Below are 24,966 nucleotides of genomic sequence, written 5' to 3'. Positions count from 1 at the left end.
GAGACGGAATTAGCTAGGTCGGGTGAGGCCCGAGCAGGAACACATCGGATATTGTACGAATAATCTTTTTGACCTTGGCGTGGCGTGACTTCAGATGAACGGTGAGCAGGAATTATTATCTAATAGCTATGGAAGACTGGGGGAGTTAGAAACATTCCTGCATTCCTGAAGCTCTGGGTTGCAAGCAACTGGGTACGGAGATGTCGAGGCTCCGAACAGGGAGCTTTGGGCCCTTGTTGACAGGTCTGTGGGTCGAGACAACGGAGGTAAATCAGGTTCCGCGTCCGTGCCTTCAATCCATCTGGACACACAGATGTATGCCGTCGACTTCTGCTCTCTCCAACTCATAGATAGTTCCAGCTGGTAGAAGTCGCGATATGAACATATTGAAGTCAGTCATCAAGTGATCTATCTCTTATGCTCTTGACTCCTCTTTACATATGAAGTTCGTCTCCCAACTTTGAAGTGGAATCACAGACACCATCCCTTCTCTTGAATCTTGCCCATCCCCTTTTGGACTAGTGCTTAACTCCCCTCCCCATGACGGGAAGATAGCTTTATGTCATCGGATCCAATCTCTACTTACCTCCGCTTAGTCAGGAAACAGGATCTCTCAAAAGCTGGGGCATGGCCATCAACGGAGCAGAATTTGCTCCGTCCGTCCAAATAGTTGCTGTCTGGCATGAACAAACAATGCCCCAGCAGCTTTGGTAAGAGTAGCAGCTCCCATAGAGTGCTGATCAACGCCAAAATGCCGCCAAAGCGAGCGTGCGATATATGTTATCGTAGAAAGGTAAGGCCGTTAACGTTATTAATATTCCAATGGGAGAGCATTTTCAGTTGCTGACCCATGTACGAATACTCCCCTGCCACAGATTCAATGTCTTATCCCTGCAGAGGGCCCTCCATGCGACTGGTGTAGTCATCATGATTCCGAATGCACCTTTCATCGGGATGCGCCGCGAAGGAAGAAGAAAATCAAGTCAGTAACACTCAGCCATTTCGCAAAGCACAATGTCTCCTCTGAGCTTCCGAGGCTGACCCGTGACGGCTCTTCTACTAGGGTGACGCTGGGCGATGTCCAAGGCCTCAACGACCGCATTCAGCAACTTGAAGATGCGCTAGCCAAGGCAAACTTGCAGCACCCGACTCAGCGAGACACCCCTGGTCAAGGCCAGCCAACTCCAGCCATATCTGTATCTGAGGAGACGTCAAACTCTGCATCTGCCCAGAGTGCATCCTCTGCAATTATTCGGAACTCAGTTGCTCTTTCCGGGCAATCTCTCTCACCCCTAGTCTTCTCTCAGACCCCCGGCAGTGTCGATGACAGGACACCAACGGCAGATGGGTGGCCCGGCAACTATATCGGCCCCAACTGGTTCTTCAGAGGCCTCCATGCGTTTTCGGAAGACGGCCGCCAGTGGATCTCTTCCAAGACTGGTCAAACCATCGACTGGAGTAAACTTCAAATCTTCACCACGAAACCATCACCTTTCGCAAGGATACATGCGCAACTATCACCAAGTCTTTATAACCTCCCAGATCAGGCTTCTTTACGAGAGCGTCTATCTTCGTATTTCAAGTCGTCCTTTCGACTGAGATTTCCCCTCCTTGATGAGGTTCTATTCAAAGAGACAATCAACGAGGCCTATGAAGATGCAGAGATTGTTTCACCTTCACCAGCACACATAGCTGCCCGGGCCTGCGTGTTCGGAGCTCTCAGTCTCACAGCATTGTTACCAGATATCCAACCAAGTTCACTGGGATTGGACAGGAATGAAAGCGCAGCCAGAGCCAGCTATCTTCTCAGTCGTCTTGTCGGGTATACAAGTCTTACAACTTTGCAGACGACCCTGTTATTGGTGAGTTCATCCTGGGCGTTTGCTTGCCGCTAAACATTACATGCAATGATTGACACGCTAAATTCAAACCAAAGCATGTGCAATGTCTCCTATGCGGTCATTGGCAAGAGGCCGACTCGCTACTACCAGCAGCTTGCCGTACAGTCAGTGCACTCGGTGGACATCTTCATCAGCCCACGAAGTCCCTCACAGGAGACGTTTCTCTGTCTGAAAGAAGAAAATGCCATATTAGGAACCTTTTCTGGGTTTGCTATATGTCGGACAAAGACTTGTCCCTGCGAACAGGCCAGCCTCCTTTTCTCGCCGACGTCTACTGTGATCTCACCATCCCAGACAATTATCTGAGTTCCTATACCTACCTCCGTGGTCTTGATGAGTATACTCACCCTTCGGATGAATCAGAGGCCGTGGACCTCACACCACACTTTTGGGGAGATGTTCAGCTGGGATACCTCAAGGAGAAAGTGTATCGACTGCTCTACTCGGTACAGGCCCTGAGAGACAAAGACAACCAACTTTTGATATTCATCCGGCAGCTGGATGACGAAATCGAATGCTGGCGCTTGTCCGTCCCGGTGGACTTCCGCCCGGCTCTTTCAGTCTCATCAAATACTCTTCTAATCACGCCTGAAACAAAGTCACCTCACTTGCGAAGATATTTCCATCTACTCCTGGATTACTGGTACCTGATGATCTACGTCCATACCACGGTCAGACGATATGATGCACATACGATCATCGGCGACGGGGGCCAGGATCTTCACAGGGTCATCCACTCAAGCTACGACTTGTCAATGGAAGCCGGCAGATCGACGCTTCGATGCTTGCGGGTGTTTATGAATACCTTCTCCAACGAAGGCTTCTGGTCAGTCAATGTTTCCCATTCGGCTCCTTCGAATAAATGCTCTACCTACAGCACGTTCTCTTTCCACTTGAGTCTATGAACTAACTTGTTCCCTAGGCAATTGATGTTTTATTCCACCAATGCAGCCATTGCACTGTTCCTCAACATGATTATACACCCAGAAGACTCGGATGGCCAACTAGATCTCGAACTTCTGATATCGGCTACTAACGCGATCCGTACAGCGATTCCAAGGGCACCAACAAGTGATGAAAGTACACGTATCCAAAAGACGTCCGACTTCATAATGTGGCTCATGTGGCTCGGCTCATGTGCCATCACCAAGTCACAGGAAGAGGGACTGCAACACGAGTTGTAGGGTTCCAGCACACTTATACGCGCCGGCTTTGACTTAAGATGCGAGCGATGCGCCTAGCACATAAGAAGCAGCTCCCGCTGACAAAGCGGTGAGCTTGGTCTTATCAGGCGGCTGAGCAAGCCAAGGGGTTAGAGCTCCCGTCTCAACAGGGGTTGCAACCCGAATATTTAAGCGTATATTATCATAAAGCGAGGTAGCAAGTGGAAGACATGTATAGTAGAAAGTGGCTTGATTCCTCTAAGTGGAAGATCCGTATGAGGGTCATATCTATATACCGTACAAGACGGGTAATCGGCTTGTGGAAAGCGGTATCGTACGGCAGTAACCGGCAGCGCCACGTGTGGCGCTGCGACATAACCCATCGACTGCGATTGGGCGTCAGTACAATTGCCCCATTTCTATGCTCCACTTCTGCCCCTCACAAAAGGGGTACATGTGCAGTACGTCACTTGGCCGCCATTTTCATTCCCATACTTCCACAGCGATGGGGCGAGCCAGACTGGCAGCAGTTGAAGAGTCAGTATCAATGGCGAAGGGAACTATCTACCCAGCTTATTCAGCACTTCGGGCCATCAGTAAAGGCGCGCTAGCGTACCCGGCCCCAACGGGCAACAGACAAGCGGAACAATATTATTCCCTAGCAGTAGCATATTAGGAAGAAGTAAGGAAGCTGCTCGCCGTGCTCTGCTTGTAGTAGTCGCCCTAGAGTAAGGTAGGCTCTGCGCGAGATCTCTAGGAATAGTAGTAGAAGGAAGTACTCGAGGTCAGGATGCCAGGAATGCAATGTGTCTCTATGTAACTTAGATGTTTACTGGTACAACTTCTATAACCAAACTCTCTAATGAATCGAAGTACCTCCGAACGAGCTTTTTTGGTTGGCTAAGATTTTGCTTGGCAGAGCTTTGATTGGCTGTACTCCGCACTGGAGATGTACTGACGCCCACTCGCAGTCGATGGGATATATACTGTAGAACTTGCATTCCCGAAGGCTTCGCTCTTACTGGTGGAGATCGTGTTCGATGGTACACATCAAATACGTGCGGGACATCAATTAAGTTTACCTGGAATGCAGTGTCAGTCCACCCACTTTCCGGAACCCGAATTTTGCTGCCGGAGTCTCGCTCCTAAGCGATTTCCATGCGGTTACTGATCAATTCGGTAGCGAAGCTTCCGTATGAAATCCAGGAACCGAGTTGCCGCGTATGGATAATAACACTGGTATTATACAAGTGGTTGCTTTCCTTTAGGGCAGGTGGTGTTTTTATGGCCTCGGCATCCCGGCCCCACCGGGAGGGATGAGCGACCGGCTGCAGGGGTTCACCAGAATAAGCTCGGCTGTGATGGCAAGTACTTGAGTGTTTGAACGCGCCAGTAGTTCTCTTTTTTCTTAATTCGATATCACCTCAAACCAATCGTTAATATCGTTCTTCGGAGTTGCTAAGATGGTTCAAGTCTCATCCATCGGCCTCCTTCTCGGCCTAGTTGCGAGTCAGATCATCTCGGCCCAGGCACAATCTCTCCCAAAACAACTCGCCGTAGTCCGTCGCCGCTCTGGTCTCACGCACAAAGAGTACTTGTACTACCATACACTAGTTCACGGACAGAAGTCATGGAATGCGCCGCGAGACGATTCCTTCCCCGGAGCCTACATTCAAAGCCACGTCTTTGACGGAGTCTTTGGTGCGAACAATAGCGTAGCGAACCAAGTCTACGTCGGACGCGACGACATTGCAGAGCTATACAGCAGCTCCCCAACGTCTTTCACGGGCCCGCCGTCCACGAACTACACTCAGACGGTAATCGGACCAGATGGAGCCAACTTCAACGATTTCCCAGTTGCCATGTCGATGATCGCGACGGAGACTTTCCTGACCAATAACACTGCGGGTGCCCCGAAACCTCCGGCGAAGCCCGGTAGCGAGCCCCCGGTCGCCTTCTTCTGGGCCATGGCTACGAAGAATGCTACATCCAACGAGACGTTTGCGAGAAACCTGGCGGATGCGCTCATCAAACCCTTGCCCGCTGGAACGATTTACAACGCCAGTATCCACGTGCCCATTCCAGGCGCCGATGTCAGGCCTTACTTTGGTGGGGAGAACATGCCGATCATCAATACTGTCATCAAATTGTGGCTCAATGACAGCGGGTCGGCCATCACGCAGCTTCGGGCTTCGCAAACGAAATTGGACAATGCGGCACTCAATTTGGACGAGAATCTGTCATATATGCTGTTTTCCAAAGAGGTGACGATTTGGGACACCAGGGCTGGCATCAATGTAAGTTCCGATGGTTGATTAATACTAGGAGATCGCTGAGCTAACATCGAAACAGTTTGATATTCCGCGCCTTGAGGCTGTATTGAAGGCTGAGAATTATTGATCACAGACTACTCGAGGGGTCAGTTATGGGACACGGAACAGAACCCGATGAAAAGCCTGTTGGGTTTCAATTAGGCATGCGTCCATATATGTAAATATCAATGAAATGGACTTTCGATCTGTCCAAAGTCTTCCTCCGGCTAGATCACGTTGAGCGGCCGCCGTGATGGGGCATTCGGAAGTATTGCTTCAAGGGCCCAACGACGGTTGAAACACGTTGACTATTGTCTAAAGCATCTGACATTATGTTTCAGGGTTCTTTAATATAGTAACCTCTAAAAAGCCCCGTTGAGAGACTGGAGTAGTCGACAAAAGATCAATTCCTCCTCAAAGTCTTGCCAATCTTTTCCCCAACCCGGCTAGTCCCTTGCAGGCTGCAGTCATCATCACCATTGCCAAGACTGCAGGCGCCGGGAGGCCAGGGCGCAGTCTCAAGACCACCCCACTGGAAGTTACACCGCCCCTGTGAAGAGTTCACGACTTCGGCCTCCCCTACGTCATATGGTGTGGCGCAACTTGCAGTCTGCCTAGTTATTGAAAGTTTCCTGCTCGTTTTCGTTGCATAGCAGTGAACTTGCGGAGATCATACCGCGAGAACTGTGGCGTGGGTGCAGCTTGCAGGGCCAAGACGGAAATCCCAACCGTTCCGCACCACATATTTCAAGCTTATAATTTCCCGACCTCAAGGGCCCCATCGCCCTCAGGGATCTCCATCTTGCATTGTCGGATAGTTTCCTCAAGCCTTACGGATATAAAACCTGTGAATAACTTCAAGAGAAGAGCACTGACATCAGCAACCACCTTATCCAATCTTTTATCGACGCCTAAGACTACAGGGACCGCCTTGCATTTCACGGCATTTTCACTTACCTACGACGCTCATTCCCTTGCAACAACATGTTCGGTGACAAAAGTGAGAAAGCAACGCCTCCGTTCTCAGGTGGTGATCCTGTAGCCGACGTCCCTCCCTCCTACTCCGAAAGAGCCACAACTACAAGCGATGGCCTGATCCCCGCCGGAACCCTCCTTCTCGCCGGAACAACCATCTTTAACACCGCCTCAGCGTCATCGCCGCCATTGTACGAGCTCACCTACCCCATCGGACATTTACGGGAGTCCAACACATCAGTCTCGTTCTACCGCTATGAAAGCAGCGTACGGGACTCTTCCTCCGGCACATCCGGTCCGCAGGTATCATCGCGAAAGAAGCACATCTTCGACTTGAAGCGTGACCCAACAGTCACTGAGCCACCGTTTCCATACCATTTGAACTCAGTCTCTCGCGGAAACGTGGGGCATGTGGGCATCAAGACACATCGGCGCCTGGGTGGTTCGGGGTATCGGGCCTGGCGGGCGACAAGACCAAGAGAAGGGGCTGATCTCGAAGCCAAGGGATTGCTCTTTAACATCAAGACACGGGGTAGCGGACGGCAGGAATGGCGCGATGGGGACGAAAAGACAGTTCTTGCGCATGAGACGAGCGAGGACGGTATTCACAAGCTGCAGATTGTTGTGCCGTTGAGCCAGGATATTAGAGATGGATTGGTGGCAACTTGGTGTTTGCGACTTTGGTGGGAGATCGCCGTGTCCAAGGTCGAGCCTTTCAGCTGGTGCGAAGGTAAGACAAATGATCTCACCCTTGCAACGATTTCACATTTGCTAACCCGGGTTCTTCACGCGCAGTCAAGAATGTGTTGCAGTATAACTCAAAGAATCTCCCTTCCGGCGCGCGCTTGAGTCTTCTCCCTTGAGTTTAATCATGTTCAAGTACCTTTACAATCTATGGGAAGCTCAAACATCTTCACATTTTCTATAGTAAAGTAATCTCAACCGCGACAATACCCACATAAAATCAGCGTACCTCTCTTTAAACCATCAACCTAATTGTTGGATCTCTTAGCAGTCGGCAGAAAAGATGGATCCGGAAGGCGGTATGGGCACTTACAAACGGCCCTTTCACTTATATACCACTTCTGGGAGATCGTGGGCTCTGCCCACAATCTCCTCCTTCCACCTCAAGACGCAGCAATAATAGACCATTATTGACACTTCGTTCCAACCGTACGGTTGCCCTGCTGACGTGTATACCAACACTAATGCTTTGAGCCCATGCTTCCACTGAGCACTACAACCATCCGCCTATATGGTGCTATAAGGTCTGGTCTCCTGGCAGAACGACTTGCGTAGAAGATACATGGCGAGTAATCAATGCGTATCGAGTGAGATACACGGCAACTTATGCCCTATTGCAGAGTTAGAATACAAAGTCATCCGCATGGGAAGTAAGACAAACTCACGGTCTAGTGTAGCAGTACTCGGTGTCGACTGGCAAATTGTATCCTCCAGTATCCCGAGCACCTTCTCTGATGAAGCTGACGACGGTTCCTACTCCAAAATCATAGACAAATCTGGCGGCAGTGTCGCCCCATCTCCCTGCCGCATCAACTTCAAAGGCGACTTGGTTGCCAGAGAGTCGAGCAACATTGTCGACAGTGACGCCCATGCCTGTCATCGCCGTGAACAGGGTAATTTGGTCGTTGACCAAGTTGACAAGTGCGCGAATGATGATGTCTTTTGAAGCCGAAAGAGTAATAGTCCACATTACTTGGAGGGTTCCATGCATTGCCCGCTTCTCAAGGACATTGGATTCGATCGAGGATTGCGGAATGGCAATGTCGTATCCCTTTACTTGGAGACCCCTAAGAAAGAAACTCCTGTAGCAAGATGTCTCGTTAATACAACGATAGAGAGTATACATACGATCCATCCGGGTTTGAAACCTGTTGAAAGACATTGCTGGTTCCCACGCTACACTGATCCTGTGGAGTTGCAGGCGCGGCAAACGCAATGCTGAAGAGTGGGAAAAGGAAAACAGCGGAAGCCTTCATGTTGGAATTTAGTATTTCACAAGCTTGAAGATACAAAAGAATAACGGATCAACAACATACTAGTAATAAATTCTCAACCACATGCTCGCCACACTACCCAGCGCACATACCCATTCAAATCAATCAAACAAATAAGTCAAACAAACAGTCAAATATAGGAATTTCAGCGAGTCAAACAATCAAATATCGTGAGGCCCTATATTTGATATATTTGATCAAATATGAGGTCGCCCGGAAAAAGGAATATCCGGGGCCGGGCCAATCAAAAATCGACGCTGCTAATCACGCCCCATAGAAGCTCGTCATTGGCATCATGAATACCCATAGCGGGATTCCAACCCACGACTCCTCACTTACGATTGTAAGTTCGGTATTATACCACTTAACTATATGGATTAGTAGCAGTTATTTTAAAAATAAAAATGCCTGAGTAGTACAGAGCGCTGGATTTGGCATCCTACAATGTGGGACTGTGGATACCTGAGACAGTGGCTGGTGCCCCAGGCACCAGCTGCCCGATCCACTTCCTGGTTGATCCAGCCCACCGCAGCCACCTTTCACCTTCACCACAACATCACCAACCAACCAACAATACCAGTCGCATTGCCTCATTGCTTGCCTCGTTGATCCAGATGAGCAGTGTGTACTGCCCACATAAGATGCCCTCGGGGAGATGGAAATGACTGGACCAAGCTGACTGCCTCAGCTTCAAAATATGATCAAGAAATGGAAGATCGATGGAGATCAATTCCACTCACGGTGCCGCGACGCGGGCGCGAAGGACAGCACGTGTTTCTCGTGCTCGGACCTTCAAGTGAATGGCGATGGAAAAGTGCAGTGCAACAGAGGTTAGACAAATGGTTGCATTTGCTCAGGAAGGACTGGGATCAGATATCAGTTTGAGACTCTACTCTAAGAGTCTTTTTTTTTTTTTTTTTTGATTTTGTCGGATTGGAAGTCCAATTCGACCGCGAGTAGGGGCAGAGCATGGGCCACCTCGAGGGGGTACACTTAGACCTCGACTACCCACCCAACCTCCGGTTGGAATCTCCCTTCTACTCCTTACGCAGAATCAATCAATACAGAGATATTGATACTTCGTCACCCCCAGGACCCTACGGTTCGAACCAAATTCCCTGTGAAAGGAATACCAACAGATTTCATGTTTTCCCATTTGAGCAGATGACTTGAATCCATGCTAGGTACTCTATGCAGTTTGCTATGGTTTGAGAATTAGAATCGAACCTCAACTGATCGTCAAGGTGGAATTTAGTTACGCTTCTTGTTAAAGTAAAGTTTTCTGCGGAAAATATACTTGTAAAGTAGATTGGTGGCTCAGGTTTACTCTTGATCTAGAATACCATCGACGAGGATACCAATTAATCTTCTATTAGTTCCTTTGCACCTTGGCTTTAGTGTGACAACAGTAAGATCGGCGGATATTCGTAGAACTGTCCAAAACGAGCTGTTGGAAACTATACCCAAGTTGGATGAAGTATTTGTGTCATGGTCAAGTCGAGGTTACTGAGATGGCTGCAACTGCGGTCAAGTGTTGCATCCCGAGTTCACACTTCGGGCGATCCCGATAACTCGGGACTTCCGCCTCTGCGGATCTCCCCCACATTCCCGCCGGCTGCCCGCCCTCTTTTCTTCCCACACCGTCCCCACGTCATGAGATACCGCGCATCAAGGCGACATAGGAATAGGTTCGTACGAATTCTCTGATACCCGATCACTTACGTACAGCATGCAGCGAATCACCGGATAATTGGCATCTGCCTTCAAACCCTGAGCTCGTTGCGCCTTACTGCTGCATCTACTAGCTAACAACCACACAAAGTTGTAAGGCCGCTCCTCGGCGACATCCGACTGTTTTATGGCCATAATCCGTCCCCTTCTTGGAAGCATCCTATCGTAATATTGAGCGAGAGAGATAGGCTCGCGTGCTCTCTTGCCCTGAAAGGGTAGCTCATCCCCGGGGGAGAAGCAGCCACAATATCGAGGGCCTTCTTATCGCTGGGAATCTTGGCTGTCAAAAGTGATTCCGAGTTCAGGAACCAATAACCCACAGCATTGCGCAAGCTCGGAGCAGTAGTTGGCCCAGCCTCATCCGCCGGGATCGCAGCTGAACACGCGCACGCAGGTTCTCGACACGCGGAGCGGAGGTCAGCGCAATAACAATGACCTTCCGTCTTCGGCCTAGGTGTCTCCCCAACGTTATCAGAGAAACTTCCTAAGCGCGGCGCGGGATTGGACAGTGGCTGGATTAACGTTATTTGTTGCTCCTCCGAACCCCACAGCCCAGCCCAGAGGACCTTGTCCGGGCGGGGGTGAAGCGATGGTGGGAGAATTTTGGGAATCGTCGAGTTTCTTTTCTAGGTGGCCATCCACGCGACGAGACGCACGCTGCTTGAAGCTTAGATGGAAGCAGAAGGACGGACGAACTGTCAGAGTCAAGGGAGACGGGGCCAAGCCGGCCTGGCACAGCATGACGGTGTCTTTGCCATGGGGTGAATTGCCACCCTAGACCTGGATCATGGTCACGTCGTGTTACCGAGGGAGTGTCTCGCTCTGCAGGCACTCTGGAGTGCATCAATTGGTCTCCATGATGAGCGTCTAGTTGCTCCGCAGATGTTCATCAGGGTGTTTCTTTCACATCGAACTGGTTGAGGCTCCTTACCATGCGGTACCCATGCAACCAAGTGATGGCACGGGGCCGGATACAGAAGCAACACTCGATGAACCGTGCCTGACATCCCATTTGCCAGTTTTGGATGCATCCGTCCACAGGTTAGACAAGCCCTCCCTCGGTCACCCTTTGAGGACAGCCCGACAAGCTGAAGAGAGACCGTGAGGCGTCACTGACCGTACATTGGCCGCGAGTCGCATAGTATCGTCCTGGAGGCTGGAGGAACGACACCACCACTTCATGAACCCTGGCTCAGGTCCCCCAGACCCGTCCGTCCCTCCATGACAGAAGTCGAAGGGCCTCCGCCGGGCCAACGCGTGCTCCAGAAGAGGCAAAGGGACCGCTGATAAGCCAATCATCCAAACCACCATCAGAACGTGTATCTCACCCCTCATCTGTCCGCGTCTCTTGGCAAATACTACTTCATCACCGAAGAAGCTGTCTTTCCCGGCATCAACCACTTTGCCAATGTCTTGGCATGCGGCCAGAAGAACCTCCAACGGGGGGTCTTTGGTGTCTTGTCGTGTCTATCCAGCCACTCAGCATTCAGAGAGAGATGCTTTCCGAGATGCAGGCCCCGTTCGAAGCTGTCGCGCTGCGTCGCCCGTGCCACCGCCGTCACAATTAATCGTATGTGGTTTTTGTTTGTTCCACTCTCCAATTGCTGCCCGCAAGCTCTGGGCAGAAGCAAAATTTGTATATATTCGCGAGGGTAGCTCCAGGAGCTTGGGACGGTAGGAATTGCGATCGTCAGTAGAAGAAAGCCCTTCCTCCTCTTCCCGTCTACTCTACGTGGCTTAAGACCAACCGCGGCATCGTGAAGGCTTAATTGACTTCCCGCGCAACCTTGACATCAGACCGAGCTTATTTGCGGCCTCTTGAGCGTTCTTTCTTGCCTCCCACCTCCCGAACTTCGCAATCCCCTCACTCACGATGCGCCAGTCTCTCCCAACTTTGGCCCTGGCCTTGGCCGGCGCCGCCTTCGCGGTTCCCGAGAAGGAGGACGGTGACCACCTCTACTCATCCCGTCTCTCCAAGCGTGGCATTGACGCCGAGGGCAACTACAACATCTCATTCTTCCACGTCAACGATGTGCACGCCCATCTCGACGAGTTCTCCTCCTCGGGCACCGACTGCACCCGCCCCGAGCGCGGCTGCTACGGAGGCTACGCCCGCATCAAGCACACCGTCGACGAGCTGCGCCCTCAGTACAACGACTCCCTCTGGCTCAATGTTGGCGATGAATTCCAGGGCACGCTCTTCTACTCATTCTACAAGGGCGAGAAGATCGCCGAGACCATCAACCAGCTCGGCTTCGATGCCATGACCCTCGGCAACCACGAGTTCGACGGCGGCGACGACCAGCTCGGTGACTTCTTGCTGAACCTGACGTTCCCCGTAATTTCGGCCAACATCGTCTCCGACAACGAGAAGCTCAATAAGACTATTAAGCCCTATCATATCTTCGAAGACCAAGGCCTCGCCGTCATTGGTGTCACTACTACCACCACTCCGGGCATTTCCTCCCCTGGCGAGGGGACCAAGTTCCTCGAGGTCGTAAGCACCGTGCAGTCCACCATTGACCACATCAAGTCTACCACCAACATCACCCGCATCGCCGCCATCACCCACATCGGCTACGAGGAGGACCAGAAGCTCGCCGAGCAGACCTCCGGCCTCTACCTCATCATGGGCGGCCATTCCCACACCCTTCTCGGCTCCATGGAGGACGCCGAGGGTCCCTACCCGACCGTTAAGCAGAATAAGGACGGCGACGACGTCTTCATCGTCACCGCCTACCGCTGGGGCGAGTACGTCGGCTACATCGACGTCACCTACGATGCCGAGGGCAAGATCCTCGCCTACCATGGCGGCCCCATCCACCTCACCAACACCACCGAGCAGGACACCGCCCTCCAGGCCCAGATTGAGTCATGGCGCGGACCCTTTGAGGCCTTCGCCGCAGAAGTCGTCGGCGTCTCCAACGTCGAGCTTGACCAATCCCTCTGCCAGAAGCAGGAGTGTATCCTCGGCAACGTCATGACCGACGCCATGTACGAGTATCGCCTCAACTCCTCCGCCGATAGCCCGCCCGACTTCGCGCTCATCAACGCCGGTGGTATCCGCGCTACTATTGACGAGGGCAACATCACCCGCGGCGAGGTCCTCACCTCCTTCCCCTTTGGTAACTCCATTGTTGAGATCACCTACAAGGGCTCCGACCTGCGCAAGATCCTCGAGGGTGCCGTTTCAAAGGTCAACCAGTTCAACCAGGAGCCCATCACGTCCTTCTTCCAGGTCTCCAAGAATATCATCATCGAGTACAGCCCGGCCGGCAACAACGGCTCCAAGCTCGTCTCCGTCGAGGTCGCCGGCGAGGCCCTCGACGATGCCAAGGACTACAAGGTCGTCACCCTCGACTTCTTGGCTGGCGGCGGTGACAACATCTTTGTTGCTACCACTGACTTTGTGACCCTCGATACTCAGGACGAGGTCCTCGTTCAGTATGTTGAGGCCAAGAGCCCCGTGGAGGCCAAGATTGAGGGCCGTATTGTCGCAACCAACGGCACCGCCTCTACTCCTTCTGGCACTGCCACCGGTACTGGTGCTGCCCCGACCTCCACTTCTGGCGAGAGCGGTGCTAGCATGATGTCCTTCAGCATGGGTGCCATGGGTCTCTGCTTGCTGGTCCTGTTGGTGATGTGAAGATGGGATTGGGCGAATGTGTAATGTTGTAATGATGCGGATGACGTAGATGTATGAGTAAAAATAACAAAAGTACTCCGCCTGCTGATGTTTGAAATAGACTTTGGTATGATTTGACAATTCTGCGCATCTTTTTGAGAAGTCCAGGTGCTATTTGTGTTTTTCCTACAAAGTTGTTGAGGGCGAAGAGGCCCAAAGGGAGGGAATTGGGGGCTGTTGTCGAAGCTCTTGTCTTCTGGACAATGAAATATTCCCAAAGCCTACCTAGTAGTCTCAAAAAGTGTAGGTGTTCATGTATCTTGAAAAAGGGTCATGAGATTCTTTCTTGTTAAGATGCGAAATTGACTGCCACGCTGGAATAGAGCTTTGCGGACTGAATGCTCATGACACTGGCTCTAGCGACCTAAGCGCACACAACTACGCTATCAGTCTGGCATCTGTCCGGAGTACTTATATTCTCAAGTACCTTTCGTGGATGAAGGTTGCTTAGATATACAGCCCAGTCGTCAGAATCCCTGGTTACCACATCATATTTGACCCATCTTACTATTCGCCAAGGTTGATGGGTCCGTCCCGCGCTCGTGGACGATGCTAAAGATAGAAAGTACGATGCTCAAAATGCGATTGGAACAAGAGACACAGGGCATCCTCAACTACCATGGTGTTTATTTTGTATTATCCTAGCAGAGTCCATTTAACTCTTTAAGCCTATTTCCTCAAATGAGCACATGGTTCAATAGGTACAGAAAGAGAGCAGCAGCCACTGCTACTGCAACGCTGACTTCCCAAGATATATGCCTCGTCTCGTTCCAGTGAGTGGTTCTCCACCCCATATCTGCCTCCGTGGCTAGTCCTCGTTACATCCAGTCATTCCCAGGAGGCGAATACTGATTGTGGTTGTGTGCGTGAAGAACGATGACCGCGTCCTTAGAGTGGGCTTTTCTGCCCCCTCGCCTCAGCAGCTCGAGCAATTCCTCATTCGGCTGCCACTGATCCGTATTAAGAAGCCATCTTGGGCTTTCCGGATAGTCATCCTTCCTTGCCTTTATTGCGGACCGTATAATTCCAGCTTTCTCACGATTGCCCGCCTTGAACGCTGTCTTCGCCGCCAGTTCGTCCCGGTCCCTACATTCGCAACGCGGAAACTCCAGTCCGTCGTACATGTAAGATCCAGAGTCTGGTTTCACTCCAGAGGCAAGATAATCGACATGAAAGCGGTGGATTCCTTCGACAGTACGGTTTCTAGTACCGCATATAGGCATGATGATTTTGAATCGGAGTTCCCTGAGGGAGATCATCTGGCCCGCCGCATTGGCAATGGATGCGAGCATCGGTACCATCACCTTCTCATTGACGGTGTAGATAGATATTCAGTCTCCGCCACTGACGCTGCATGCCACTCTTGGGTCGGTCACCTCCATGAATCCTCGCTCCGTGAATCTGTCCCGTGTGAGTTTGTCGGCATCGGCTTCCCACACTGGCTCTTCAGCATCTCCTCGGGCAAAGAAGACGTCATCCACGCCTGCGTTGCGTAAATACGCGGAGCCGAACGTTACAAAGTGTTGCAGGCACCATTCCCCGCTAGGGGCAACGATGTCGCAATCGACCGTCAGCTTGGTCATGTTTTGCCAATACGGTAATGGAACTGCGTCACCCAGGCTGGCGGGTGGTGACCAGAAGAAAGAAGAGCTAAGGTGGCCTTCGTAGCTAAAATCCGAGAGACCGTCGATCGCTCGGCGCAGGGCAATGAAGAGAGGGTCGCTTTCTCCATCTTTGGTCATATGCGGCAGCCTCTGATTGGGGCCTTACATATTGGGTGTGATGGCGAGCTTTCCGTGCTTATTGACGCCGGGAGCCGGTTTGAGGACAAAACGTCGATCGAGGATTGTCGCATTTCCCGTCGCGGTCTGATAAAGAAGGGAAACTCGGGAGTTTTCAAGTTGAAGGACTCTAAGTTGGGAAACTTTTGCATGAGGTGGAAGTCGCCCTCGATATTACGTCTAAAGTTACGTGGAGAATTCATATGGAATTCGTAGTCGAAGTGTGCAATCTGAAAGCTCTTGAGGCATGCAACGACGGGAAAGAGTTGAGGATTTAGCACATTCAGATGGGGAAGGTTTGCGTATTTTGCGGTGGTCCTTTCACGGCAACCGATTATCAGTGAAATTCGGGCGCCGTCTTGCCATTCCAAGAGCATGAGCATCAAGTTTCTCAGGGCCTCAGTGTAGGCCTTGTCGCCGCGTGCCATGTTCTCGACGATGTCCAAGGAACTCGAGCATTTCTGATATTGGGGCCTCAGGATCTCCACATCTAGGCTACGAAGGGAGTTCTGGCGATTACGGCACCGTCGGAAGGCAGTTCGTGCGAACTCGATATCGTCGCTTGTGATGAAGATTCAGCGAAAGGTTGACCGTTCGATGCCCAGCTGGAACTTGCTGCATACGGACGCGAGATCGGGTCGAAAACGCGGTGAGGGCGGTACGCAATCGTAGGTTCCATCTTCATTGGGAAATGACGAATAGTCAAAGTTAGAGTTGAAATTGTCGTCGAAGAAATCACTGTTATGTATGTCGCTTTCTCGCGCAGGTATGCGGCCGAGGATGTTATCCAGGATTTCTTGTGGTAGAGAGTCCATTTCGTCAGAATCGTTCCTAGCTTGGTGGATCTGGGTCCGAGAAGTGTTGTAGTGAGAAGGAACTCAAATGCCTATCGCCCGACAAGCTGATGTGTAGGTATTTGGAAAAGTGTCCTGAGTCAGTTCTCCTCTGTTCGACTGCAGGGAAATTGATATGCAAGGGAGTGAGAAATGTAGTCGGAGAGGAAAAAGTTTGACTCCTACCTACCTCAAAGTGAGCCACGTACTAGAGTCGAAGTGTGATGTCGAGATCTTGAATTCCATAATCCCAAATGCCATTGTTCTGTTGATGCTGACTTTTTCGTACCAGCGGCTTCCTCAATCCGAAATAGCTAGGCGTGCCAATTTGACAACATCTTCTTCGGCTTGGGCTTTCGCTTTGGAGCCCTTTGATTAAGGTAGTCATACATGTAGGCTCTCGGGGCTTCGCGGCGCAGGGAGGTGAGATCCGAATTCTTCACCAAGTTGTCCATATCTACCTACTGTGCTGCGAGACATCATCGACTAATAGATGGAGCCAGTGAGTTAAAATCGCGAACTGACTGATAGCGAGTTGTGTGTTGCCGCAAATTTCCAAACATCCGCCTATTTCGTTTAGAGAAAGACATGAGATGCATCATGCATGTACTTCATACTAATGTGGCAGTGCATGGGACGTGGTAATGATCGTGTTTCTCTCCGGGTTTACGAGCCCTGCGAGCAACCTTCACCCGGCCTTCGAAAAATTGGATGGAAACGTGAATCCTTTCTGCAAGAAAACGCCCGGAGCTTGAAGGTGGAAAGAATAAAACAACCCGAACGGTTAAACACTTTGGCGAAAGCGTCTGAACTGCGCCGTATGAGACCCTTGCGAAATGTGACCAATTAAAAAGACGCATCGGCAGTCGGGAGGCAATGTTATTGATTCGGAAGACAGAAATCAGCCGCTAGCGATGACGGCTGTCAAAGGATCAACGCCAAGCCGGCTGGCTTACTGCTGAGCAGCGGCGATTGACGACGCCCTCGGAGCTCGCTGCCGAGAGCGAGGGCTACCCGTGTCGTGTTCCAGCCGCGTACGTACCGAGGAACCACGACCACGGCCGCGGCATCTAGCTAGCAAAGTGTCAAACAAGTGACGGGGGCAGAGACGGCGTGCAAGATTACCGACTGTCCGGCTGACCGAGCGGCTGGCTTGATCACGGTTATATCTTGATCGTGGTTCGAAGCCTAGCGCTTGAGACTTTGCTGTTGCGGGGTATGGGGCCGTGGTTGTGGTTGTGGAGAGAGTTGTGAATAGCATCAACGGGCCAACGGCGACTACGTCTGATTCGCACGCGTAGGGTTAGACACACCGTTTTCTGGAGATCCCAGAGATTATGGGTAGCGGTGGGCCAGCTAGCAAAAGTTCGGCTAAAGATTTAAATCATCAAGTCACATGTTATGAGGTGAGTCGAAAGTTCTCTGGAGTGGATATGGGCCCCCTCGTGATACTGATGCCATGCCAAAGAATCAAGGTTTGAATCCCCGCGGCACCCGTGGAGACCAGATAATCGTCATTTTTCCCATTTGTCCAACAGATTCTGGAGTCTGGAGTTCAGCGGGCCTCTCTGGGGGAGAAAGCAAACCCAAGCTTAAAGCAGTCTACTCGCCCGGTCTCCATTGTTCTCAACTTGACATACCAATCGACATGGCATGCCCAAGACGGGGTGATTAGCTTCGTCTGAATCTTCGAAGATATCACTGGCCGAACCCTAGCCAAAAGCAATTCGTTGTCTCCACCCGACCCCTTGAATACGGGCCGACCAGGACGAACTTTTCCAAGCCCAGTTTAGGAAAGAAAACCAACCACGTCGACAGTCGTCATAGGCTAAGTTGAGTGGGAACCAAACGGGGTTGAGCGGGTGAGTACGGAGTACGAATATTCGTACTCGCGTCAAAGTTTCTGGGGAAATCGGGGCCGCTTTCTTACACGACCTTTGGCTGTATTCCAATGCTATGCAGCTACATAACCGGATACCGGATGGACGGATGGTTGTCATTGTCAGGCCACGCGAGTGTACAGATATGTAAACGCTGGATGCTGAAGCGAGCGCATCAGCGCATGAAACGGCATCGGGCCTTTGACTAGTGCCCGAAGCCATCCGAAGCCATATGAAATCATCCAGTTGCAATTTGCATAATGCGGCTTCCAAGGGGGGCGAACCGGGATAATACAGCTAGGCAAGGTTTGGCTTAGTCTTGGACAAGGAGAAGACAGGGTCTCTCCAACTTTTCTCCAAACTTCTCTTCTCGATCCATTCTTACCTCCTCCTCATCCACATCATCTTGCTCATCCACTTCATCCACTTCCTCCAGTTCAACACCATCCCCATCCTGTCCAACACCTCCGTCCCTCGGTTGGCCTTTGGAGAACTGGACCTCGACACTCCCCGCTCCCCGCACGATCCCCCCGCACGAAGAGACACTAGAGTTCTCCCACCTATCAACAGTCTCGCTGTCCCCCAGAGACCCCAGACGCCCTCTGGGACATGGTCAGGACACGATGCTTACTCCAAAGCTCCGCAGAGCCCCGTTCTACCCGTATTCTTACGCGCACCAATGGCACCATCAGGTTTCGCATTTCTAGTGTCTTGACAAGCCCATCTCGTCAGCGAAAGCAAGCCTTCGCAGGCCGCTTCCGTCCCCGGCGTTGGGGGAGGTGGATGGTATAAGACCGGATGCTCCCGATTTCCCTTTTGCTATCCGTAAAAGGTCTTGCCCAGGGCGACTCCAAATTTCTCTTGGCTTTTGCTTGTTCTCTCTTGGCTTTGCCTTATTCCCTTTGAGCCAAGGAAAATCATTAAACGCCATCAACCACCCTCAGACCTCCCCTTCCAAACTCAGCTCAAGATGTCGACAGGTCTCGCCCACGACAGGCATGACGCCTCCAGCAGAGACGAGCACGTCTTTGCAGACGAAAAGGTCGGCGATGCCACCCATATTGATGCCGCAGGCAACAAGGTGCTGGCCGATTCGGACCTCATGAATGATGCCTTTGACGGCGAGAACGAAGAACACAACCAGGGTCTGTGGCAGGCTGTCAAGACGCACCCCAAGGCTTGCTTCTGGGCTTTCATCATGTGCTTCACCATTGTAAGTTCCCATCTATTGGTTCTGTGTTTGTTTTTACCCCTGCATGTGTTGGCGGCTCTTCGGGCCGTCAACCCGTCAACCCGTTATCCCGTCTTGGAGCCCGAGTCAGATGCTAACTTGGGGTTCGTCCACTAGGTTATGGAATCTTTCGACATGTTCTTGAACGGCAACTTTGTTGCTCAAGCAGCCTTCCAGGATAGATACGGTGTTGAGGTTGCTGGTGGCGGCAAGGCCATTGAGACAAAGTGGCAGTCTGCTCTTTTCCAGGCCGGCCAGTGCGGTGCCTTTGTTGGTGTCTTCCTCGCCGGCCCGGTCGTCAACAAGCTTGGATATCGCCTGGCCACCATGGTTGCCTTGGTCATGATGAACGCCACTATCTTCATCTCATTCTTTGTAAGCCACTATCGGTCGTTGAATATCGCATGAGAGCATTTACTGACCGCCGAATCAGGCCAACTCTCTTGAAGTCCTCACCATCGGACAGGCGTTCGAGGGTATCCCCTGGGGTTTCTTCATCGCCATCGGCCCTGCTTACGCCTCTGAGATCGTTCCCCTCGCCCTCCGTGGTGCCTGCACGGCCACTCTGCAGATGTCTTGGTCCATCGGTTCCATCATCGTCGCCGGCGCAACTCTGGGCTTCAACAGCCGTACCGATGAGTGGGCGTGGCGTGCGCCCCTTGCTCTGCAGTGGATCTTCCCCGTAAGTCTACTCACCATATTCATACTCCAGATGGCCATGAAACTAATCCATCATTCCAGCTCCCTCTCATGGTCATCCTCTGGTTCGCCCCCGAGTCCCCCTGGTGGCTCATCCGCCGCGGCCGCAAGGAGGAAGCCCTCCGCTCCATCCAGCGTCTCGGCCCCTCCAACGGCACCGCCGGGCAGTCCCAGCGCAAGCTCGCCATGATCGAGCGTACTGTCCAGATCGAGGCCAACATCGGCGGCACCCCCACCCTCCTCGACCTCTTTAAGGGCGTCGATCTCCGCCGTACCACCATCACCTGCCTGATTTACGCCTCGCAGAACTTCGCCGGTAACCTGATCGCCAACCAGGCCACCTTCTTCTTCGAGCAGGCCGGCATGAAACACGACATGGCCTTCAACCTCAACCTCATCAACTCATGCCTCCAGTTCGTCGCCAACGCCCTCTCCTGGCCCCTGACCGCCTGGTTCGGCCGCCGCACGATCTACCTTTGGGGCACGGCCGTCAACATCACCTTCCTCATGCTCCTGGGCGTCTGCGCCTCGATCCCCCAGAACAACTCCACCAACTACGCCCAAGCCGTCCTCGGAATATTGATCTCCTTCGTCTTCGCCGGTACTCTCGGCCCCATCTCCTACACCATCATCGCCGAGACCTCTGCCGTCCGCCTCCGCGCCCTCAGCACCGCCGTCGGTCGCGCCGCCTACTACGTCGCCGAGATCCCGATGATCTACCTCGCCTCGCAGCTTCTCAACCCCACGGGCTGGAACGTTGCTGGAAAGTGCGGTTTCGTTTGGGGCGGTACCGCTTGTGTCTGCTGGGTTATGGCCTTCTTCTTCCTGCCTGAGCTCAAGCACCGCTCGTACCGTGAGGCTGATATCCTCTTCAATCGCAAGGTCCCTGCACGCCAGTTCAAGTATACTGTCATCAAGGTTACGGATAACGAGTAAGGAGTGCTGTTGGGTTAGATGAAAGATGTAGACTCTACACTCAAGCCCTCTGGATCATGATGAGATAAAGTTCACGGACTTGCTCACAGAAGGCACCCGGCCTTTGGAAGTTCCTAGCCCGCCTTTAATCCAAGCTTTGACAGTACGATAGCATGATAGAATCACTTTTCACATAGATGGCGTTTAATGATACGCAACGATTAATGTTCAATTCCAGATGATGTTGGAGACTGAGTGATTGGATTAGCGTTGGAACATAATTTGAGTGACTCATTCCCGGTGCCGAGGTGGAGCGATGGACTCTTCAACCTGATTTTAATTCATGAATGATGATTCTCTATTGAACCACATCTGCATCGGGATGTCTCGCAAACCAGCAAATGTTGGTAGTTTGTCCCCTTCAGCTTGTTCGAACCCCAGATTAATCCCAGCTTGTCCTCCCAGGCTATAAGGAACCTAACTATAAAAATAACGGATTAAGAACGGAGCTAATTTATTATTACTACGGCTCCTCTACGGCTAGCTACTTAGGGCGGAATAGTACTATAGCGATTTTAGCTAAGTAATTTTACTAGCTAGGGTAGTTAGCCGTTATTAAATAGTTTTTATATAATTACGACGTTTATAATGGAAATACGATATGGCGGTAGGCTAAGCGCGGACTCCTTTATGTTACGGCCAGCTAGTCGTAGGGGTAGTTTGCAGAAGTTGAGGCTGCGGAACTGGTAACAGTAATCGTAGTCGGGGATAGCTTCAGGGAAGCTATGTCTGTCAATCGTAAGGGTGGGTAAGGCTTCGGTGATCAATCGTAGTCTTGTCAAGGTAGTAGCTGAAAGCGGATGTTAATCCTGATACGAAGTTAATTGCTGAAGAAGCTATGGAAAGTCTGTCCTAGAGCCCAGCTCGAGTCCATCCTTATATACAAGTCCGATCCTAACTGAACAGTGCTGAACAGTCCACTTTGTCTGGATATGTTGGATATGCCGAATATGCCGAATATCCAACATATCCTTGACTCGGTTGGATATGTCGCATATCCAACATATCCTTATCCCTTATCATATCTCTTATCATCACGTGACTTGTACCATAGTTCTTCCGTTCCTGGGGTTTCCCCAATGTTCCGTCCCGTCCTGCATATATGATGCGCCGTAGCCGCTAGGCGTCAGCGGGGCACGCCCTGGTCTTCATGTTGGGTCGTAACACTTTAACCCCTAGCGATATTGGAATATATTATTACGGCTAACTTAGCTAACTAGCTAGTTAACCGTAATAAAATTATTATTATATATAAAATAAGATCGTTTTATATAAAGAAATTAATTAAAGAAAACTAAATGTTTATAGTTAACTAACTGTCACGGTAGCAGGCAGGTTGTTTGGCAGGTGGATGCTGGGCAGGCGGATCAGACAATCTATTGCTACGGGCAGGCTCTTGTCGTGGATTATTGTGATCATATTGTTGTCTATGTTGTGTTCTCTCCTTTCCATATGCAGCCAGGAATATCCCTCATCTGAGGCACCTGGATTCCTGCATTTTCATTGGTTGGTCTCACCCAGATTATTGTGGGTTCAGATTGCTCGTTCTGGTCCGAGCATACCCGCCCAATTCCACTTCTGCACTTCAACAGCTCTATCCTAAGCAGGTACAGGCTCTGTTGACAAGACGTAGCTCAAGGAGCTACGTTTCTGGACATGCGCGACAGAATACAGGATGCAGAGTTTTATCCAGCCTCAGGCTTACGTAACCCGGCCACCGGGTTACTCAACACCAACCTCAAGGTTGGGGTCTAGGACAGCGGGTCTGTGACACTAACCTACTTTATAATAATAAAGATTTTTATTAACGTGGTTTACCAGTCAGCCGCGCATATCAGTCAGCCGCGCATTTCCTTATTGTATACTAAGTCGCCTACATTATATAATTAATATCTTTTTCATTGTTGGTTATATAACGTTCAAATTTTTTCATTAGTCTTTGATAAGAGTCACCAAACTAAATAAAAAGTTTTAAAAATTAATTTCTATTTAGAGATAGAGTAAATATATTATATCCTTATCAAAGACCCATATTTCTATTCCACTACTTATTTCAATATAAAAAGATTAAAGTGTCTTTTTCTATTAAATTTAACTAGTTATATTTTAAATATATTATAAAGATAGTTATAACATTGAGTTAGATTAGAATTAAAATGAAGTAAACATAGGGCCAGGTAAGTACTGTTACGACCCAACTGTTACGAGCTGGACAAGGCAACCAACTGTGGCACAAAGCAAAAGCTTCGATAATGATGACTCCGGTCATCATTGTCCCTTGTTCTGCATATATAGCTACGCGCCCACAGTGACAAGTTGCGGCGGGCGTAACACCAACATGCATGACCAAGAACAGGGCCTGCCCTGGAGGCTCGCGGCGGTTACAACACACCACATATGCAGGAGACAAGGGACACTAGGCACCCTCTCACGGAACGGAAGAACTATGGTACAAGTCACGTGATGATAAGATAAGACATGAGCGACCATGGTGGGGCCATGAGCGCTCACCCGATCAGAGGGACTGATCATTGACAAGGGATATGTTCAGGACCAGGACTTGTATATAGGATGGACTCGAGCCGGACTCTAGGACAGACTTTCCGTAGCTCTTCAGCAATTAACTTCGTATCAGGATTAACATCCGCTTTCAGCTATCACCTTGACAGGACTACGATTGATCACCGAAGCCTTACCTACCCTTACGATTGACAGACATAGCTTCCCTGAAGCTATCCCCGACTACGATTACTGTTACCAGTTCCGCAGCCTCAACTTCTGCAAACTACCCCTACGACTAGCTGGCCGTAACAAGTACCTAGTTAAATAAGTTCATTACCTAGAATCGAGCTTGAAAAGAACATGGAGTCTTTGGTAGTGCTCCGCGCAATGTCTATGAGCTAAGGCAGCCTGCTTTCAATAGCTTGCTGACGCCTTGGACTTCTGGAACCTAAAGAGATGGAGAAAAATGGTAAGCCCTCATGTCCTCATACTCAGGCTCCTGGCTTCGGTGTGCAATACTCTGCCATATGAGTCCCAGGATACGGAAGGTCCTTTCGACGTTATGCGAACAAGCCACATGTATTTCGGGCAAAAGCTGTAACGTCATATTTGCATCTTGCAGGTTCTATACCTGGTCAGAATATCAGAAGTTGAAACCTCAATGTCGGTGTATTACCTCAAATGGGGCACAATACTCGAGTCTACGGTCGTGGCGAGTGGTAAAACGTGGGAGACGACTAATCATCCCGATCACGTGAGCTAACGACTTACAAGGCTTTCAAACATCTATCAGGCTGTCTTCCAAGCGATGACTTGTTGAGGGACATCAAATTACATAATGCCTGCTCGTGAGATCCAAAAGCGTTGGGCAACCATCACAAGATGTCATGAAAGAGGTATAGCAGTGGATATCTCAGGGGTAGAGATAAGGGGTAGACAGGGGTATGGGGATACAAAACGGGCTCCCTCGAGGGCTTCCCTTTTCCCCTTTCCATAGTTGATTAGACCACAGTTGAGATCCCGATTTCCATGAGCTACTCTATATGCTGATTCGTGACACAAGACATGCAGGCAGGGGACGGAGTTGGCTCAGCTGGGCCCAGCCCACATGGCTACGTTGCACCCATGCGGTATGCTTGCTTGGCCCTTGTCAAGGTCTCCAACCTCGCTCAATGCCGTCTCTACAGACTTTGTGAGCGGAACCCGGGGCCGAAACAGGGCATCCACACATGCTGCTGCAGCCTCTGCCGGATTGTCTGGCCCGGTAGAGGTGCATGTTC

At 50.9% G+C, this 24,966-nt stretch overlaps 7 protein-coding genes and 1 pseudogene across 8 annotated transcripts; 5 read left to right on the top strand and 3 right to left on the bottom strand.

Annotated features, from left to right (window-relative positions):
• Positions 1–751: 751 nt before the first annotated feature.
• Positions 752–3,085, top strand: BDP81DRAFT_308810 (fungal-specific transcription factor; the record flags this gene model as incomplete). Its single annotated transcript, XM_060583498.1, has 5 exons — positions 752–793; positions 876–982; positions 1,064–1,862; positions 1,937–2,727; positions 2,824–3,085. The coding sequence occupies 5 exons, from the start codon at positions 752–754 to the stop codon at positions 3,083–3,085; spliced, it is 2,001 nt and encodes a 666-aa protein (XP_060451179.1).
• A 1,432-nt stretch (positions 3,086–4,517) lies between these two features.
• Positions 4,518–5,705, top strand: BDP81DRAFT_468415 (uncharacterized protein). Its single transcript, XM_060594482.1, has 2 exons — positions 4,518–5,361; positions 5,417–5,705. Exons 1-2 carry the CDS (start codon positions 4,528–4,530, stop codon positions 5,462–5,464), a joined length of 882 nt encoding a protein of 293 aa, XP_060451178.1. The 5' UTR covers positions 4,518–4,527; the 3' UTR covers positions 5,465–5,705.
• A 655-nt stretch (positions 5,706–6,360) lies between these two features.
• On the top strand, positions 6,361–7,214 carry BDP81DRAFT_390118 (uncharacterized protein; the record flags this gene model as incomplete). The annotated part of the gene is made up of 2 exons (XM_060587359.1): positions 6,361–7,081; positions 7,147–7,214. The coding sequence occupies 2 exons, from the start codon at positions 6,361–6,363 to the stop codon at positions 7,212–7,214; spliced, it is 789 nt and encodes a 262-aa protein (XP_060451177.1).
• Positions 7,215–7,506: 292 nt separating this feature from the next.
• BDP81DRAFT_417403 (uncharacterized protein) lies at positions 7,507–8,455 on the bottom strand. Its single transcript, XM_060589618.1, has 3 exons — positions 8,412–8,455; positions 7,761–8,345; positions 7,507–7,706 (listed from the first exon to the last, which is right to left on the bottom strand). Exons 2-3 carry the CDS (start codon positions 8,255–8,257, stop codon positions 7,700–7,702), a joined length of 504 nt encoding a protein of 167 aa, XP_060451176.1. The 5' UTR covers positions 8,258–8,345; positions 8,412–8,455; the 3' UTR covers positions 7,507–7,699.
• Positions 8,456–8,669: 214 nt separating this feature from the next.
• Positions 8,670–8,747, bottom strand: BDP81DRAFT_t50 (annotated as a pseudogene). The gene has a single exon. The product of its transcript is annotated as a tRNA-OTHER (tRNA).
• A 3,226-nt stretch (positions 8,748–11,973) lies between these two features.
• Positions 11,974–13,746, top strand: BDP81DRAFT_308463 (5'-nucleotidase domain-containing protein; the record flags this gene model as incomplete). The annotated part of the gene is made up of 1 exon (XM_060583462.1): positions 11,974–13,746. The coding sequence occupies one exon, from the start codon at positions 11,974–11,976 to the stop codon at positions 13,744–13,746; it is 1,773 nt and encodes a 590-aa protein (XP_060451175.1).
• An 857-nt stretch (positions 13,747–14,603) lies between these two features.
• BDP81DRAFT_445790 (uncharacterized protein) lies at positions 14,604–16,381 on the bottom strand (the record flags this gene model as incomplete). The annotated part of the gene is made up of 4 exons (XM_060591997.1): positions 14,604–15,092; positions 15,135–15,517; positions 15,556–16,075; positions 16,190–16,381. The coding sequence occupies 4 exons, from the start codon at positions 16,379–16,381 to the stop codon at positions 14,604–14,606; spliced, it is 1,584 nt and encodes a 527-aa protein (XP_060451174.1).
• A 2,737-nt stretch (positions 16,382–19,118) lies between these two features.
• On the top strand, positions 19,119–21,341 carry BDP81DRAFT_94555 (alpha glucoside transporter). Its single transcript, XM_060596516.1, has 4 exons — positions 19,119–19,492; positions 19,628–19,885; positions 19,944–20,192; positions 20,252–21,341. Exons 1-4 carry the CDS (start codon positions 19,250–19,252, stop codon positions 21,143–21,145), a joined length of 1,644 nt encoding a protein of 547 aa, XP_060451173.1. The 5' UTR covers positions 19,119–19,249; the 3' UTR covers positions 21,146–21,341.
• Positions 21,342–24,966: the final 3,625 nt, after the last annotated feature.

Source organism: Colletotrichum phormii, assembly GCF_030913505.1.
Source record: "Colletotrichum phormii strain CBS 102054 chromosome Unknown BDP81scaffold_2, whole genome shotgun sequence".
In the NCBI taxonomy this organism is placed as follows: domain Eukaryota; kingdom Fungi; phylum Ascomycota; class Sordariomycetes; order Glomerellales; family Glomerellaceae; genus Colletotrichum; species Colletotrichum phormii.
The sequence above is the reverse complement of the archived record's forward strand: the minus strand, read 5'-3'. Positions and strand labels throughout refer to the sequence as shown.

Bases quoted from the DNA above. Each gene is read 5' to 3' on its own strand.
- BDP81DRAFT_417403 (XM_060589618.1), bottom strand. From the start codon at position 8,257: ATGTCTTTCAACAGGTTTCAAACCCGGATGGATCGTATGTATACTCTC.
- BDP81DRAFT_94555 (XM_060596516.1), top strand. From the start codon at position 19,250: ATGTCGACAGGTCTCGCCCACGACAGGCATGACGCCTCCAGCAGAGAC. The intron at 19,886-19,943 runs GTAAGCCACTAT...CCGCCGAATCAG, and splicing joins CTATCTTCATCTCATTCTTT to GCCAACTCTCTTGAAGTCCT. The intron at 20,193-20,251 runs GTAAGTCTACTC...CCATCATTCCAG, and splicing joins CTCTGCAGTGGATCTTCCCC to CTCCCTCTCATGGTCATCCT.
- BDP81DRAFT_468415 (XM_060594482.1), top strand. From the start codon at position 4,528: ATGGTTCAAGTCTCATCCATCGGCCTCCTTCTCGGCCTAGTTGCGAGT. The intron at 5,362-5,416 runs GTAAGTTCCGAT...ACATCGAAACAG, and splicing joins ACACCAGGGCTGGCATCAAT to TTTGATATTCCGCGCCTTGA.